The sequence below is a fragment of the Mandrillus leucophaeus genome, unplaced genomic scaffold (genome assembly GCF_000951045.1).
Source record: "Mandrillus leucophaeus isolate KB7577 unplaced genomic scaffold, Mleu.le_1.0 Scaffold295, whole genome shotgun sequence".
Lineage (NCBI taxonomy): Eukaryota > Metazoa > Chordata > Mammalia > Primates > Cercopithecidae > Mandrillus > Mandrillus leucophaeus.
Window position 1 is genome coordinate 1464040 of NW_012103087.1, and position 18512 is coordinate 1482551.

Genomic DNA, 18512 nt, shown 5'->3' on the forward strand with positions numbered 1-18512 from the left:
GAGCATGAGCCACTGTGGCCAGCCTCAGCTGCTGTTAAAATGCTGAATGTTGGCTGTGTTTCTGTAAAGCTATCTATAGAAAATGTTATACTGTTCTCTAGCAAACCTCTAAGCTCTACTACTTTCCCATATATATATCTTTGATCTCAATATTCAGGAACTGAGAGCTCGGCCAGAGTACTTATATAGCCATAGTTGCCAGTATAATTGGGCGAGGGAGAATGGAGTTGACCATTTAGGGCTCATTTCATTCAAAGTAAGGAGAGGAAATCATTACATTTTTTGGGAGACCACTTATAGATAATAGAAAAGAAAAAAAAGCATAGTAATGGGAGTGAGACCCCACCTGGTGGTATCAACAGGTAACTTTTAATTTACTAGAAGTTGTGATTGGTAAGCCTCACTTTCCATCACACTTGATCCCAGGAATGACCACATAATTTAGTGCTAGAAAGGCTGTCACGAAAAACAACTATGCCTATTCAACATGACTATGCACAGATAATAAAAATGCTCATCTTCACAGAAACTGCCCCTTGAAATAAACTCTGGTTCACTGCTTTTATTTCCATTATTTTCATGTCAATGACAATAAACAGATATTTCTTATTGCTTATACAAAATATTTTCCTGAAACCTTACAACCTTCCTTAAATCTTATAAATTTTAGAAAAATATCTTACATTTCTAACATTTTTTAGTCACACTTATGACATTCTATCAAATCAAATAAAGGTTTTTGTTATTTGAAGTTTAGATAATAACTGTCAAATAATTAACCATGCTAGGTCTTTTGCCCTGAAAGGTGTTTTATATACTATATAATCAAAGTGAGCACCTTGCATGGCCTTAAAGGAGTTATTTGGAAAGAAGCTTTCCACTCTAATTATAAAAACAAAATGAAAAAAGAGGAGGTTTGTGTTTAAGGAAATGTTTTTCTTTTTAATGTAAAATCAAGTCATCAAATATTACATTTTCAAATCTGATTAAGACTCATAAAATTTCTAAAACAAGTAACAAGCTTCATCTCATAATTCAGAATTGTGATGGAGATAGCCATGTAGTGATGAAATCTGGGTAACTGGTATATCTTACTCAAGGCCTGTTTCTCCAAAACATTCTTCAAGCTCATATTCACTCTTCTAAACTCCCTTTCCTCTCTCCTTCCCTCTAAGTAAAATAAACAACTTAGAAAGATGGTTATAAAATACTTCCATAAAGTCTTTTAGGAATTTCTTAAGAGAAGGAGATTTCTGTATGTATTACCTAAATTTAAGTATGAAAATAAGAATATGGGCTGGGCACAGTGGCTCACATCTGTAATCCCAGAACTATGGGAGGCAAGGAAGGTGAATCACTTGAGGCCAGGAGTTCGAGACCAGCCTGGCCAACAAGGCGAAACCCTGTCTCTACTAAATATACAAAAATTAGCTGCATGTGTAATCCCAGCTAGTCTGTCAGCTGAGGCAGAACTGCTTGAACCTAGGAGGTGGAGGTTGCAGTGAGCTGAGATGGTGCCTCTGCACTCCAGCCTGGGCAACAGAGTGAGACTCTATCTCTATCTCAAAAAAGAAAAGAAAAATATGATGAGAATTATACTGATTCGGTAAATTTATTTTGATAATCTGGCTTATTCCTAGTTTGAAAGAGGACTAAGGGCCTTCTGTTTTAATGATGTACTTACTCTACTGGTTACATAAATAACAACATATGACCAGGAATTTATAGTTTAGGTGAGGAAGAAATTAATACCTGTGAAAAATGATAAAATCCCCAAACTTAATGCAGAGGGTAAATTAACATCACAGGGTGTAAAAGAGAATTCATTTATCATTCCTTTGCAAAAGTCACCATAATAAGGCTTCCGTTATTTAATGGGAACATTCTAAGAACCCAATTCTCAACTGTACTGTACATTTAATGGACATATTAAAGCAAAGCAGTACCAGATCCACATCGTATGAAATATCCACTAGAACTCGAATGTGTGGGGAACTTTTATCACAGAGGACACAATCTTATAGTTTTGGTATTATCAGGTCTCAAGTAGATAATCTGCTTTGTAGACTGTCCAGGGCATAACATAAATCGTAGGCAGCAGCAAGCCCTTCACATGAACTTTCTTTGGAGCTCAATCAGAGCATATTAAAAAAAACTAAACATCTTTCTACAGCAAGGCACAATGCAAGAGAAATATACTGTAAATATCATATGAAGCATACCAAAACAAATAAAAATTCCGAATTCTTTTGAATATCTTTTCAACTAATATTTAATAACAGAGTTGATTAATTTTTCATGTAGGGCAATCCACTAATCTAATTTAAAAACTGTATCTTATAGAATAGTTCAGATTCTTTAAATTATTCTACCTGTTCCAAGGTCTGATTTATAGTGTTGTTAAAAGATTTACAATTTTCAAGTCGCTTTTTACAAAATTTCATCACTGCTTATCCCATATGAGACAACAGCACTTTCTTGACTAGTAATGACAATAAATAAAATAGCAATTAGTCCAAATAATACAATTATTAGTGGCAGGAAATTTTATCCTCCATAATCACTACCAATCAAAATATTCTGCATATCCCAATTAGGTCTAGAAATGTTGTCAGGGTTATTCCTCAAGAGAAGAGAAAATCAAGCTCTCATCAGTTCTTATTTCTTTTTTTTTTTGAGACAGAATCTCGCTCTGTCACCCAGGCTGGAATGCAGTGGCGCGATCTCAGCTCACTGCAAGCTCCGCCTCCCAGGTTCACGCCATTCTCCTGCCTCAGCCTCCCAAGTAGCTGGGACTACAGGCGTCCACCACCACATCCAGCTAATGATTTGTGTTTTTAGTAGAGATGGGGTTTCACGTGTCCGCCAGGATGGTCTCAATCTCCTGACCTCGTGATTCACCTACCTCAGCCCCCAAAGTGCTGGGATTACAGGCATGAGCCACCACGCCCGGCCTTTTTAAAACAATTTTTATTAAAAAGATACAACTATGAAAATTTATGAGCCAGATGTGGTGGTTCACACCTATATCCCAGCACTTTGGGAGGCTGAGGCAGGTAGATCGCGTGAGCCCAGGGGTTTGAGACCAGTGTGGGCAACATGGCGAGACCCAATACAAAAAACTAGCTGGGCATGGTGGGATGCACCTGTAGTCCCAGCTACAGGAGCAGGGTCTGGGGTGGGAGAACCACTTGAGCCCGGGAGGTTGAAGCTGCAGTGAGCCATGATCGTGCCACTGCACTCTAGCCTGGGCGATGAAATGAGACCCTGTCTCAAAAGATTTATGAAAAGAATGGAAAGTTTGTTGAATATCAGTCAGCAGAAAATTTCTCAGTACTAAGTCTAAGCACCCTACTCTTTGATCATTCAACTTAAAAGGTGACTTAGATAAGTAATTCAGTATCTTACTACATTAAGACGGGTAAATGATACACAACTACAACTTCAAGGGGGAAAATGATTTCAGAGAAAGCAGAAATAGCAAGACATTTTCAAAAGGAGAAGCGAAAAGGAGTATTTTCTTGAATGTAAGACAATAGGTTGTGAGAATATCTTTACAGCTTAGAATGTGAGGTGAAGTCTGATTTATCTTTGGAACTCTAAAGAGAGATTGACAAAATTTTCAGGGATGGACATATGAAAAATGTAAAGATCACAAAAAAGGAAAACAACGAAACCAAAACAACATATGAGGAACAGTGAAGGAATCAGTAATGAAATGGCAATATCAGGTCAGGTGTCCCATGACGTGCCCCCCAAGCATGAGAACTTAGCGGATGAGTCCCCAGGAAGGTCCAGCGCAGTACTACCTAGTGCACGCAACAACTGTCCTGCTGGCTGCAAGTCTCAGCTAGCAGGTGCCTACTGTCCTCCCCTCTGTGCTGGCTTTCAGCAAATTCATATGCTGAGCTGACTGAACCCTTATCTTCTTCCATCTGGAAGGACAGAAAAGCAACAAGTCTCATATTACAGAACGATACTCTTCACCATATAGAGGTTTAAAATCAAAGCAACAAGTTGGCGTCCACAATCTGAGGCACAAAAGAAATGTTCAAAGAACAGCACATTTACTGTCACAAAAGAGGGCTAATGGGAACTTTTTTTTTCAAATGTATATTTTAATAACTATAAAGTGTATAAACAATTAGGTAAGCTTGTGGAGAAGCTGACCAAGATACATAAATTAGGAAATGCAAATGTCCATCTAAATTTTCTATATTTCATTTTTTTCATAGTATTTATTAAAGGTGTTTAATATACAGTTTCTCATCTGTCATTTTGGAAGTCCTTTATTGTAAAGACAATTCTATTGTCTGATGACACAGCAGCCACCATGGTTATTCAGGACCTCCATGTTGGATAAATTCAATTTCTTCTTGAGACATAAGTTTCCTTCTGTATTTCTAAGGTAATGTTTTTATTATTTCTGCAGTATCTGGTGGACCCTGATACATCAGCAAATCTGGTGATTTACTTCCCTTAGAATGTTGTGAAATTACAGAAGAGTGAGATGGTAACCCTGCTGATCTCAATGCTTCTGATACATTGGGTTTAGGATTGTCTCTTCTGTCAGGAAACCTTACTAATGCAGTGTGTGGTTTGACTACCTGAACAGCCCTACTGGCAGACGCCATCTTGCTGCCCATCATGACCCCCGAGAAGGGGCAGTTTCCCTAATGGGAACTTCTTAAGGGGAACATAAGCACACAAAATAAAGCCATGATTTTCCAGTGCACAAAGCTCTAACTAAACATATATTACAGCTAAGTTAAAACAAAATTTCTTTCAATAAAATTCAGTTTCTTCTATTAAATTCACTTGCCACCAAGATTTAGGGTTCTTATTGCAAAGGTATGTCCAATTTCTCACCTTTCCTGCTTCCCTTCTCAGAAGACTTCTCTATTCTAACTGGACTTCATGGCCTTAGAAATGTTGAGCATGTGTGCAAAGCGCTTCACCTGATCTATTTGTTAACAAAATAAATTTAATCCTCAATTTGAAACAGATTTTTAATGAGGGTCAATAATTTATACACATTTCAGTTCTTTTTCTGTATTTGTATTAGAGACCTTCTAAGGAAGTTTAAAGTGTGTCCACAGCCATCCTTATTTTAAATCTTACTAAATTACAAGAAAATGTCCTTAATGAATAAAAAACAATTTTGCCTCATCTCTATGTATTTTCCCAGGATTAAGACTGACCAATAATTATTTCTATGAAAGATGTAATGCTGAATTTCTGATATAAAAAAAAAATTAGCAGAATTTTTTGGTTTCAAGAGTATAGTAAGTTTATGTGAAGATATCTTAATAGCTTTGCTTAAAATACAGGGGAAGAGGGGAAGGGAAAATACTCAAAATGAGTTTTGTTTATTCAAAAGAAAATTGTTAATAGTTTTGTACTTTTTTTTTTTTTTTTTTAAAAAGAAAAAGTCCCACTCTGTTGTCCAGGCTGGAGTGAAGTGGCATGATCTTGGCTCACTGCAACCTCCAACTCCCGGCTTCAAGCGATTCTCTTGTCTCAGCCTCTCGAGTAGCTGGGATTACAGGTGTCTGCCACCACGCCCAGCTAATTTTTGTATTTTTAATAGAGATGGGGTTTCACCATGTTGGCCAGGATGGCCTCGAACTCTTGACCTTAAGGGATCCACCCACCTTGGCCTCCCAAAGTGCTGGGATTACAGGCGTGAGCCACCGCCTGGCCTTAATTGTCCTTAAGAAGTACTAACTTGATTAAAGATTAAAAAGCTCTTAAAGATACCTGATATCCATACAGTTTTCCTCTCTATCACAGGAGTAAACAGTTACGCTACTATGGATCACACCCATGGAATACTGCTCAATGCAGTTTAAAAAACTGATGCATTCAAAATTCAGAGGCTGTATCAGCAGAAAGATGTATATGGGCACTTATTCTCCATGCAGCTATGAACAAATGCCCACCTAGTGGTCACTCACTGCTCAATCTGAGTAACTGTTTCTCTGCCTGGCTTTTAGTTGAGCACAGTATTTCTTCTTTTTGTTTTTCTATGATGCTGATGGTAAATAAGCAGACCACAGTATGTAAAATGATCATGTGACAGGTGAAGAACCTGCAGGCCCAGAGGTTAAGTGACTTGGTCAGGACCCACTGGGAGTAGCACCAGCTGCAGCATCAGCATTCAGGCCTGCCGCTCTCTGAACAGTGTTCTTTCCCACCTGTTACACCACCTGATTGGAGAGTGGCTTGCAGAAAGACCATCTCATCCACATCCTGTTCTCATTGTGACCTTTCACAGACGAATGTTCAGCTTACTGTTTTATCAGAGTATTACAGAATCAGTGATTTCTTTGATTTATGATTTCCTTTCTCCATTATTCTTAAATTTAGCTTTGCTAAAAAAATGTGGTTTGATTTAAGCCAGTATGATATGTGAAAATATGATTTCATAAAAATATGATTATTCACAATATAAAAGTTATCTTTATATGACAAAAAACAGTTGGCCAGAGTGTGCTTTTAAATAATGAGCTCTCCTTCTGCTTTAGAGTTAAATAATTAGATGCTAAAAAATGTGATAGAAAGCCACTGTTTTTAAAGTCACCTACTGATAAAATTGTGATACACCTATTTGGCTGAGCCAAAAGTGAAGGTAAATCTTTGTTTTAATTTCGTTCTCATTTTAAATATAAAATTTAGTTGACTACCACTTAAACACCCATTTGTGTACTCATCTGTAATTATTACACCATTGTAATTTGAAATAGAATATTTTTTAAAGTTGAAGTTAATAATAACCTAAAAGGTTTAATAAATCTTTAAATGGCTCAATATTATGAACTTACGGAGTTTTATAAAAGGTGATTTAAGTGGTGCTTTGTAAAAGCCATTCATTTGATCAGAAAAACTCAGAAAGATCAGAAACCTTGAGAATAAAAAAGAATTTAAAATTCAAATGAACATAAAGATTAGAAACCTTGAGAATAAAAAAGAATTTTAAAAAATACACGATTAAGAATCTGTAAGAAACCAATAGAGCAAGAAATGGAAAAGTGCCAATTTCTAAAAAGAAAAATAATAAGTTATATTACTTTTCCCCTTCAAACCATACTTAATACATAGTTTTAGTATCTTAATATAAAAAATCCTAGAATTTAAGCTTTCATCCCTTTCTATCAAAAGACATCTCTATATTATTATTTTTTGTACAAACTGACAGAATGCATCTGTCTGTGGAGATAAAGATAAGACATACACACACATTGTTCAATTTATAGATGCACTAAATAGTAGCCAGGATATGAAATGCTTCAGCAGCCATTACAGTATACAAACATAAATATGCACATGTATTTACAATACAAATTAAGGCAAGATAAAAAAATGGGCAACTCTCACTTCCAAATATGTAGCTTTAATTACTCAACATGCAGGAGCATTCATAAATATGAATAACATGACAAGCAGAAGCATTAGAGTTGTACTAGAAAAGATAGTTAAGGTGTAAAAATATATTAACAAGGTATAGATCTCTGTTCTGTGATCATGTTGAATTTTTATCTGAATTTTCTTCTCAAAGAAGAAATGGATTTTTTTTTTTTTTTTTTAGGTTTTAACGTATATGTTAATAAAGGTCAAATTAGCCAGAGACAGGGCCATGCTAACAAAAATGCCCCACTCTTTATTCATGCCTCTGCCCATCTTTTGATATTGTTTAATTGACCTTTAGCATGCAGAAGAGTTAATGAGGTTCTACTCCTCCTACTCTACCTAAGTTTGCTCAGCTGATTCCTTGCCCTCGACAATGGCTGCAGTGCGATGAACTCGTCACTTAAAGCAACTGTGTTGGAGTACATCTATAAGTGGACAGAAAAGGGATGGACACACAACAAGTCAGTGAGCTGTATTCATCGCCTAAGAGACAGACACAGGACACGCTTTGTAAATACATCTGTTCCTACAGGAGGAATAAATATCATACGTGATACACATACATGACTAACATTTGTAGGGTTGTTGGCTGTGCCATCAAAAGAATTTATTATTCACTCTTAACACCACATTGTTATTCTGGAGAAAAACAAGGCTCAGAAAACATGCTGACAGCTCTTCCTTTGATACGATTTTTCTTGCTACTTTTGGTAAACAATGAAGTAGCTGACAGTTTTCTAGCCATTTCTCCATCATTTGAAATCAGGAATGATATAAAGCTAAAATAATGATTACTGACCATAACAAAGGAATAATGTTACATACAGGATTTCAATGACCATATACTGTTTCAGCCAAAAAAAAAAAAAAAAAAAAAAAGGAAAGGAAAAAATACACCAACCCCAGCAGGCTAGAAGATCCCTGAGTAGAAGCAGAGATTTCCTTCTTGGATTAGACCACCTAGAACATCCAGTTAAGTCATTTAGAAGTAAATTTAGTGAGCCAAGAAGGAAGACCATACTAGCTTTTATACATAGATAAAACGATTGATCCACTGTACATTCCATTTTTAATCAAATAGACTAAACCAATTTTAGCTTTATAGTGAAAGAACCAAAATATGTATAAGCACTTTTAACTTTCAACTTGTCTAACGGCCTACCTTAAGGTAGTCCAAATATTTCCTATGTATTACTTTAAAAAGAGGCTACTGGAAAGGTAACAAGAACTAATATTATCACCTTTTATATTATTAAGAAACCTCTATGAACATGTGTAAGTTTGCAAATGCTCTGCCTAAAGTAGAATTTCTAAGGATACATATAAATAAATCTGATGTATTTACAATACAAATTAAGGCAAGATAAAAAAATGGGCAACATCAAATTAAATCTGGTTGAGTATCTCCAATCTCAAAATCCAAAATCTGAAACTTTCTGAGTGTAGACATGATGCTCAAAGAAAATGCTAATTGAAGCATTTCAGATTTTGTATTAAGGATGCTGAATCAGTAAGTATAATGCAAGTACTCTTTAAACAATCTGAAATCTGAAACAAGCAGTTTGGATAAAGGATACTGAACCTATATTTACTCTTATAAAGAATTAAGTATATATTTTTTTGAGAGACGGAGTCTCACTTTGTTGTCTAAGGTGGAGAGCAGTGGCGCAATCTTGGCTCACTGCAACCTCTGCCTCCCAGATTCAAGAGATTCTTGTGCCTTAGCCTCCTGAGTAGCTGGGACTACAGGAGTGTGCTACCATGCCTGGCTAATTTATGTTTTTAAATTTTTATTTATTATTATTTTTTGAGACGGAGTCTCACTCTGTTGCCCAGGCTGGAGTGCAGTGGCGCCATCTCAGCTCACTGCAACCTCCACCTCCCAGGTTCAAACAATTCTCCTCCCAAGTAGCTGGGACTACAGGTGCCCGCCGCCACATCCGGCTAATTTTTATGTATTTTTAGTAGAGACTGTGTTTCACCATGTTGGCCAGGATGGTCTCCATCTCCTGACCTCGTGATCCACCTGCCTCAGCCTCCCAAAGTGCTGGGATTACAAGTGTGAGCCACCGTGCCCAGCCTATTTTTTTAATTTTCAGTAGAGACCTAGGCTTTCGCCATGTTGGCCAGGCTGGTCTCAAATTCCTGAGCTCAAGCCATCCACCTGCCTCGGCCTCCCAAAGTGCTGGAATTACAGGTGTGAGCCACTGCACCCAGCCTCAAGAATTAAGTCTTTAAAACAATGCCATCCATATATTTTGGTGAAATATAACTATATTTAGGTCAAAACAGGGAGACAAAGTCTTCTCCATAAAGATCTAGAGTAAGTATAATGAACAAAGCCTTAAAAATAGTACTCTTTTATTGTACATTTTTTTTCCAGAAGATTAGGAATAGTAAGCTAGGCAAACTTTCTGATATATGTTTAAGTAATATGCTGCAGAGTGGAAAAGTCTGTCCACACTGATATAAATATATATGCATGGACAGATAGAGGAATCAGATTATGCAAATTTTTTTAGCCCCAGTTGAAGATCAGTATAACAGGGTAACATTCTCATCCTCATTTTACTTACAATGATAACTGTTTTACTGAGGATCAACTATATACAGGCTCAGTGTGAGGCACTTCATACTCATTATCTCTAACAACCATGTAAAGTAGTAATTATTTATCTGATTTTATAGAGGAGGAAACTGAGGCTTATGAAGTGCTTGATCAAGGACATACATATGAACTGTTGAAACAATATCTGAATTCAAGTTTGTCAGGCTTCACAAGCCTATGCTGTCTCAATGGTGTGAATGTGTATACTGGCTAGGATTTGGTTATTGAAGCAAACAAATGCTAAAGAAATGTTGTGGACATGACCAACTGAAATTAAAACTAATGCACTGGTCAGGAAGCCTAACTTACATCACTAAATGTTTAGGAAGTAGTTTTTCTATTTGTAGGATGAATATACAACTAAATTTCCAAAATTCATCTGGCATGTTACAAGCGTGTTTAAAAAATCTCAACCTGGGAAGAACTAAATGATTAATAAACTCAGGGCATAAGAGTTGGCTAGAATATATTTTGAGAGTATTTATCTAATACTACAATATAGTTAAAAGGACAAATTGAGAGATTTCTAGCTCAGGTACTAGTTAAATATATAAAAGAGGCACATTCAACTACATAGCTACAATTTTTGAGCATCTACTATGTATTTGGAAATTTTTTCATTTAATCTTCACTAGAAAGGTAATACAAAAGATATTTCTATCATAATTTTACCAATGAGGAAACTGAGATTTAAAGTCACAGAGATACCAAATGGAAGACCTGGGATTTGAACTGAGATGTATCAGGCCCCCAAGATTCTTAAGCACTATGTAACATACTGCTAATATTTGCTGTAGTTTAATATTTATTAATAAATGTTTAGTGAGATAATATGTTTTTAAAAATTCTATTCTGTACAAATTATTGAGGTTAAAGACCCCATTTCATACTTTTTTGGTGAAAATAATATGATCAGAAAAAATATTACTCAGCCAGGTGCAGTAGCTCACACCTGTAATCCCAGTTCTTTGGGAGGCCGAGGCAGGAGGATCACGAGGTCAGGAGATCAAGACCAGTCTAGCCAAAATGGTGAAACCCCGTCTCTACTAAAAATACAAAAAATAGCCAGGTGTGGAGGCAAGTGCCTGTAATCCCAGCTACTCGTGAGGCTGAGGCAGGAGAACTGCTTGAACCCAGGAGGCAGAGGTTGCAGTGATCCAAGATCGTGCCACTACACTCCAGGCTGGGTGAGGGCAAGACTCCATCTCGGGAAAAAAAAAAAGAAAAATTCCTCAAATTATTATGTTTCTAAAGACATGGCTATAGATCTTCATTATATATATATATGATAGAATGCTGTGATATTACTTTAAAAATATTTACTATTATCTGGATATAACTTGATAGTTTCATATCTAAAAACATCAAGTTTTATTAACACAATGTAATTAAAAAATAATTTATCAGTAGTCATAAAATTAATAGAAATAGTAAGAAATAACTTTAAAAATATCACACTGAACAATGTTTATGTTACAAAATACTTGAAACAGGAATGGCTAATTTCCTATTTTCTGACATAAGCAAATTATGACAGCTATTCATCATTAAAGATCCCTAACTAAAAAGATAATGAATTTATTACAAAAAGTGGTTACCTGCGCCTTTTCAGTACTTGTAGGGTAGAGGTGTCGGTCAAATACCTTCTTTATGATATCAAGAAATAGACATGTAACAACCATGAGGATTATGGCAAACCAAGCAGAACCACTTGATAGGAGCTGAATAAACACAAAGTACATATTCTGGGAGCCCAAAAATGGCCTGCAAAGAAAGACAATGTGCTTAATAAAAGTGGAAACTGAAAGACTTAAATCAGGACATTATATAAAGACACTACAGTTGAACGTAACAAGTACTCCAAGAAAATGTTCAAAACTGAAATCGGTATAACTTAATTAACTGAACAACTAACAAAACAAGATGAGCTTTAATTGTTAAAAATAAAACAACTATAGTTTTTGTTAGGAAAATGGCAAGTAGTTGACCAGATAACCCTATCTTAGCGGTAGCGTATCAGAAGAATAATGTACTAATACAGACTTAAGGGACCAAGCAAAGCAAGAAAAACGGTGTAACAAAATATCTGAGAAGACTGATTATCCAAATCTTAGAATGAAAGCTTTATTCAGAAGCTCTTCTTCAAAAACATATTTTAAAATTAATGTACTCACAAATACTAGTTTTACATAGTAGTAGGTGTTATAAAGATACTCTTTTTGGGTTTTTGTATATACTACCTCAAAAGAATATGGTGAAATATAGAAACATTCATAATATCCTTTTATGATCCTAACTAGAAGCTAATGTTTAGCTAATCCAAATTTTTTTGGCCTACCTACCTTCAGAAGTTTTTTTGCCTGATAGATGAATCAAAGACATAGCAGGCAAATGTAATATAAATTCTCCAAAAGAGAGCCTTCAGTTATCCATCACTTACCAAAGAATCTTAGGAGAAACATTAATTTTTAATCTCTCAGAGTAGCCAGTTGAGTATCTGATTCTATCAATGAAGATGATGCATACTACTTACTTTTGTGAGAAAAGTGAATGATTAACATTTAATTGTTCTGTGTGACTTACTTTATTGTATATATTAATACATAATACATTAATACATAATATAACTAGTGTAAAGAAAATTAATTGTGAAATAAGACAACTGGGGTTTAAATCGTGGCTTTGCTACTTTTTTGTCTTTGTGACCCTGAGGCTAGTTTCTACACAGAAAAAAACAGGGATAATGATTGTGATGAATCAGTATAATATCTTACACAGAAAATCTAGAAAAATTGTAGATATTCAATAAATGTTAGTTTTTTCCTCTCCATATCAGTAAGATCAAGTGAAAGAAGTAAACTTACCAGGAGTCTCAAATCTGTTATAAGCAGAATATGTTCATAATGTAACCTATCACAATAAAGGTTTATTATGTCAAAGCAATCCATTTAAAATACAACATATTCACTCACCAGAGAATCCCTCCATAAAACAAGGAAAACACAAAATAAAATATAATAGATCCCCAGGTAACGAGATGGTTGATCCAAGTCCAAAAATGGGTTTCCAGAGCCATCTAAAAAAAAGTTTTTATATCCTTAGAAATATAAACAAATAAAGCTTTACCTTTTCAGATAAAATTCAAGAATAAACATAAATATCTAAAAGTCCCTCAGAAGACAGATATAATCCCTCAAAATCCCTCAGAGATAAATATGAATGAAAAGGTCCTAGTATAAAATGAAATAATTTCAAGTTTATAATATTTTTCTTCTTTGAGGAAGCAGCATTCAAATTTCACGTGATTACTCTATTTTCAACTCCATGGCCTAAAACAAATTACGCTGTCTGGCACTATACACAGAGAAGCAAAATTTTAGAGATTTTTAAAAATGTGATCATAAAAATCAGTTGAGGCTTCCTAAGATAAACTTTAAAAATAACTTTTGACAAAAATTTAAGTGAATTATTAAAATAGTAATCAGTGAAATTAATCGTTTTTGAAAATGGAAAAAGGAAAAGTATCTATGGCTAAAGAAATGAAGAAAATTAAGTAATTATGTAAACAGTTGCAAAATGTGTCCACATTTCTAATTTCAGTACCATACCTTTACTGTGACTGTAATAACCATGACTGTGAAGACCAAAGTGCCAAATGTCCAGTTTCCAAACATCTAAACAGAAAGAATACACTATTACATTATGTGTTAACATAATGTTAAATAAAATGTCAGGTAAAAAGTCGTCTAATTCTCTACTAAAAATCCCTTGAATTTTTTAAGTCACGTACATTTGAAACTGGTGACTATACTCATAAAGTTAAGAGTATGAGAAGAAACAGCATAAAGTATTATTTACATGTGTTATTATTACACACAATGATCTTTTAGATATCATTATCAGACTGGAAACCCAAAGACGGGTTTAGAATGGTGTGGCCCAGACTATTTTTAGTTAGAATAATATAGTCATTAGGGTCTGCTTTATTGCTGTCGCACACTAAAAATGGTAACAAAATCCTTTTCAATCACAAGTATTTTCAGAAACCTTTCCAACCAGATGTCACAGCAGAGCACCTGCCACAGTATTTTTGGATACAGTACAGTACAGCAGGAGGAAAGAAATTTACACTTAAAACCTGTATCTGAAAGGAAGGATAATGGATCATGGAATTATTCCTCAAAGGATTCCATGTAAAAATTCTGTTATTGCCAGTCAGAAAGTATTCCCCCAGGCTTTAAGCCAAAACTTATTAAGGTATTAAACATGCAGAACCCAAAAACAGCTTCAGGATTTTATCTCTACAAATAAGAATACAACCAGAAGTTTAATAATCTAGTTTACAAAGTAATCGTTGTTAGTCCAAACTGCACCGTTTTGTAAGCTCCCTGCTATTTTGCAGACTGTGGTCAAAGTCAACATTTCACAGGGGTTCGGGACCTGGGAAACATCCTGCCTACCACCACCTGACCACTATAGAAAGATCGTTATCACGCCAGGTGCAGTGGCTCACGTCTGTAATCCCAGCACTTTGGGAGGCTGAGGCGGGTGGATCGCCTGAGGTCAAGAGTTTGAGACCAGCCTGGCCAACACTGTGAAACCCCATCTCTACTAAAAATACAAAAAATTAGCTGGGCACAGTGGCGGGCACCTGTAATCCCAGCTACTCTGGAGGATGAGGCAAGAGAATTGCTTGAACCCAGGAGGTGGAGGTTGCAGTGAGCTTTTACCGTTGCACTCCAGCCTGGGCAATGAGAGCGACTCCAACTTTAAAAAAAAAAAAAAAAAGAAAGATCCTTATCATATCTTGCTGGATAAAGGTCCAAGGAACACCACGAAGACACCCCACCAGAACAAGGGCCAGAACCACCTCATCATGGGAACATCTTATCAATATCCTGCCAGACAGTGGGCCATACTGCCCAGACCCCTCCCGCCCATACCTGTAAGTACCCACAGCCTGTAAGCAGCTGATGGGCTCTGGCATTAGGCTGGTCCCCCACTTCTGTAGGTTTTATGCTGGACAAAAAGCTTGCATTTGCTCTTGAGCTGCCCTCTTTCTGTGTCTTTCTTTAACTCTCACCTTCCCTTCAAAACCTAACAATCATTATCTTAACACTGGTTCAAAAAAATTATTAAAAAGGCTTTTTATTGTAGATTTCTAACAATTATCATTTACTTAACAAATTACTTAACCTCTCTATATCTCACTTTCTTCATTTGTAAAGTAAGGATAAATCTCAGTTTTCTGTAAGTTTTCAATCGGGGTATACAAAAAGAATGGAGTACCTGGTATACAAAAGGCAGTTGGTAAATAACAGTTATGATTATCAACAATGAAACATCAATTAATATTCCTTTGAGAGCTTTTGAGGAATGTATTTGCCAAGAGGAGAATCAAAAGTCATATTGAACCTGTGGTCATCTGTCTGCTTTTATCATCTCTAGAAATGACCCAGAAATACTGATCAGTGGGTCTCAACTTAGCTCTCTGAGGAGGACTGTTATTCTCCTCTTTCACAGGTATGGACACAGATACTTTTTTTTTTTGAGTCAGAGTCTTGATCTGTCACTCAGGCTAGAGTGCAGTGACATGATCTTGGCTCATTGCAACCTCCACCTCCTGGACTCAAGCAATCCTCCCACCTCAGCCTCCCAAGTGGCTGGGACTAGAGGTGCACACCATCACACTTAGCTAATTTTTTTTTGTATTTTTTATAGAGACAGGCTTTCACCATGTTGCCCAGGCTGATCTCGGACTCCTGGGCTCAAGAGATCCACCTGCTTTGGCCTCCCAACATGCTAGGACTATAGGTATCAGCCACTGTGCCCAGCTGGGAGAGATACTTTGATGCAACCAGGGAACCTGGGCCTGGAAGTGGTAAGGAATGTCTATCCTTCAGTATCTGGTTTTACTGGTCCTAGACTGGGGCATGTTACATGGTATTTTCCTTAGAGGAGAATTTAGGGCTTCCTCTTGCATAGGCCCCATTCAAGGCCCTAGAAGAAGCTATACGAAAGCATTCCCATAGTTTTTTGTGGGTAAAATTATACAAAGTAATATATTTCAATTGTAATCAACTGGTTACGACTGCTGTCTCTTTCCATTCTGATTTGCCCTTGAGCTGGTAGGTGATAATGTGAGTGGCAAAGGGCATTTTGGAGATTTGGCTAAAGATGAGCTTATAGGCCGGACGCAGTGGCTCACACCTAGAATCCCAGCACTTGGAGGCCGAGGAGGGCGGATCACCTGAGGTTACGAGTTTGTGACCAGCCTTACCAACATGGAGAAACCCTGTCTCTACTAAAAACACAAAATTAGCAAGGCATGGTGGCCCATGCCTGCAATCCCAGCTACTGGGGAGGCTGAGGCAGGAGAATCACTTGAACCTGGGAGGCACAAGTTGCGGTGAGCTGAGATAGCGCCATTGCACTCCAGCCTGGGCAACAGAGCAAAACTCTGTCTCAAAAAAAAAAAAAAAAAAAAAAAAAAGATGAGCTTACATTTGGTTTGGGATAAATGAGACATATTTGTCACTCATAGTCATCTGCATATATACTTAAGTTCATAGTTGTATGTTTTTTTAAATTTTTTTCTTAAAGAGGGCCTGTGAAAATGTTTAGATTCTACTAAACCTGGATCTGTCCCTGCTCAGAAGAGACAGATGTTCAAAATACTTTCTTTCCCACTCTGCTTGGTTTCTAGATCACTTCTTAGATGAGAAGAATGAGTGGACCCAGTGCACTGATGAAGATCTGATGGCCTAGAACTATGTCCTAGGCCACTGCTCCATTTAGAGCGGTGGGTCTCAAGTGTGGGTGATTTTGCCTCTGTAGGGACATTTGGATGACACCGTAAGAAGCAAGATAACGTTTTCTGTTCTCTTCTAAGGTATAGCTATATCTAATACTTAATAAAGTGCCTGGAATACTGTTGGTGCTTAAATTTTTGTCTCATGAATAGATGAACATATAGGGGAATTCTATAAAGAACCAGACAAAGATCTTTTTTACAATATAACCTTTTATTAAAAAATCTGTATCTACCTCTAGGAATTAAGTTATATGCATTCTTGAGTGACCTGACTGGTAATCACAGTAAATCATTTGAATTGAAATAAAGGATATAGCATTCTCTGTGGAATACAGATACAAGATAGTATGTATTTCTTGTCTTAACAGAGCTCTTACCATTTGATCAGGTTTCAACAGTTGATGATAATGTACAGTATGAAAAAAAATTAATTAAAGATAGGAAATAAGGAGAGAAATCATTAAAAATTCAAGAGAAAATAGTAGTAAATACTAAACAAAGGTTTATTTTTCTTTCAAAATTACAACCTGAAATTTCATGTCCTCAGTCTACTTTGTATTGCTAATTATTTACCCCCAGCTAATCTGGTTTAAATGCTTAATGGTCTAGAAGGTAATGAAGGGGTGAAGAATTACATTCTCTTCCTAAATCATTGTTTTCCATTTAATTTTTAATGTGATATAGTATATGATTTTTTTTTTGGAATTGTGCTGACGGTCTGACAATCAAAATCTCTACTGGAGAAGTCAAATTGGATTTTTTTTTTAAATCAGAGATGGGATCTTGCTATGTTGCCCAGGCTGGGATCAAGTGATCGTTTTACCTCAGCTTCCCAAAGTGCTGGGATTACAGGCATGAGCTACCATGCCCAGCCCAAAGTGGAATTTACATACTTTGATAGTTTTCTACTTTTTCTTCCAATCCTATATTTTTTGAATTTTAATTCTTTTAATTTCTCAAACTGGGTACACTTCCATAAAGAGAAGAAAAATCACTAATAATAGATGCTTTCCTTTGAATTCCTGTACACTTTAGTAAAACAGACAAAACAAAAGAAACCTCTTATTTGGGCAGGATTTCATTTTAAAGAGCAGTTCGTAGTTGAGAAGAAATGGAATAGATTTAGTGTTTGGGTCCCTAAGTTAAAAAAGAATTCTTTTTGTCTTTACTGTCTTTTTCTCCTAAAGCCAGGGAAACAATGACATGAAATACTACGATGGGAACTCAGCTACCTCTGAACTATTCTGGTATTTTCTTTCCTATATCAACCTAGTTTTCCGCTCTCACCATATGACAATTCCCTCCTTCTTGTTTCTTAATTGTAATATTCTTACTCATTTAATATACTCTTAAGGCAGCCATGAGGCTTTTTCCATTGCATTCTGTAGAAGTCTCTTCTAACTGGTGGTGAACTCTCTTAATCTGAATTGTTTTTCTCACCTTTCCCCATCACTTTCTTATCTATAATATCTTAACTAGTATCTTTTTTATAATTCTAAATAGCTTCTTTCCTGAGGAAGTTTCCTTGCTAAGATCACAGAAAGACAACTTAAGCTACTTCCAAAAATATTTTGTACAACAGCAACATTGTTAGAGTAAGTAAGTTACATACTAAGATGACTTATTCTGTAGGGGTCAACAAAATAAAAGATAAATTCTTCAAAAAAAAAAAAAAAAAAA

At 36.0% G+C, this 18512-nt stretch overlaps 1 protein-coding gene and 1 pseudogene across 1 annotated transcript in view; both read right to left on the reverse strand.

The window, feature by feature from the left end:
- The window catches only part of ATP11B (ATPase, class VI, type 11B), a 114563-nt gene that overhangs the window by 11790 nt on the left and 84261 nt on the right, over window positions 1–18512 (reverse strand). The window contains exons 25-27 of the mRNA XM_011986161.1: window positions 13627–13692; window positions 12991–13094; window positions 11617–11782 (exon numbers count right to left, since the gene is read on the reverse strand). Coding sequence (XP_011841551.1) covers window positions 11617–11782; window positions 12991–13094; window positions 13627–13692 — 336 coding nt within the window. The remainder of the gene's footprint in view (window positions 1–11616; window positions 11783–12990; window positions 13095–13626; window positions 13693–18512) is intronic.
- On the reverse strand, window positions 4338–4649 carry LOC105543955 (annotated as a pseudogene).